This window comes from Gossypium raimondii, chromosome 1 (genome assembly GCF_025698545.1).
Source record: "Gossypium raimondii isolate GPD5lz chromosome 1, ASM2569854v1, whole genome shotgun sequence".
Taxonomy (NCBI): domain Eukaryota; kingdom Viridiplantae; phylum Streptophyta; class Magnoliopsida; order Malvales; family Malvaceae; genus Gossypium; species Gossypium raimondii.
The window spans coordinates 6791049-6792056 of record NC_068565.1 but is presented as its reverse complement, the minus strand read 5'-3'; the positions used below and the strand labels follow the sequence as shown (position 1 = coordinate 6792056).

General features: G+C 36.8%; 1 protein-coding gene across 1 annotated transcript; it reads right to left on the bottom strand.

Moving 5' to 3' along the window:
- LOC105786720 (uncharacterized) lies at nt 1–444 on the bottom strand. Its single transcript, XM_012613212.1, has one exon. It carries the CDS (start codon nt 442–444, stop codon nt 1–3), a length of 444 nt encoding a protein of 147 aa, XP_012468666.1.
- Between the last annotated feature and the right edge of the window lie 564 nt (nt 445–1008).

Sequence of the window (1008 nt, the reverse complement as noted above, 5' to 3'; positions counted from 1 at the left end):
TTATCCATTATTGATTGACGAATATCCTCCTCCAGCAAACCTTTCACAATTCACTGAATGAGGTGGATCTTCATGAATAACCAAGCAATTAACTCTGCCTCTGTCCATTTTAGCTAATTGGTCAACAACTTTATTGTAATCCCTCTGAATGTATCGAAACTTAACTTGCCAATCCTTAGAGTACCAATCAAGTATCAATCTAATTTCGTCAATACTACTTACCGCTGCTAGATCATTCCGCAATACATTAATTAAAAATGAGTTATCACTTTCAACTTCTACTTGCCTGAATCCTCTATCCCAAGCTAATTTCAGACCTTCTAGAATAGCCTTAACTTCGATATTAAAGATATCTGACATACTTGTTATCATTCTGAACCCCACTAGCCAGCCTCTACTTGGTCCTCTCATCACCCCAGCTACTGCTACCTTTAATTTGTTCATTAATGCCGAGTCAACTACATTTTATCATCACCCAACCAAAGGTTGGTAATTGCCATCTTTTCATTGTCATTGACTTGCACGACAATTGTCCCATTACTCCTTTTATTTTCAGTGACTTTGTCCAAGCCATTGCCGAGGTGATAAGCTCACAACTATTACGATTAGAATTATTGAAGATAAAATCATTCTTGCTTTTCCAAATGAACCAACAGATAGCCCATTGACCCTCATGTAGTAGAAAATTACCTTCATTCTTGATATTCCACAACACCTATACCTCTAAAGCTGAATTAAAGAAGTCCCTTCAACCACGTTTAGGAACAATAGATTTCCAAACAGTTTTTGCAAACCCGCAGTCCCTTATAACATGGATTGTAGATTCTATTGCACTTCCACATAGATCACAATAAAGAATCTGAGTCATACCCCGTCTTGTTCGTTCCTCATTGGTTAGAAGTCTATCTTTGTCAAGTAACCATAAAAAACACAAACTCTTTGATGTGCAGCCACTTTCCAAATTATCTTGTGTCGCTTATTGATATATGAATCATTGACAGGAAAAAT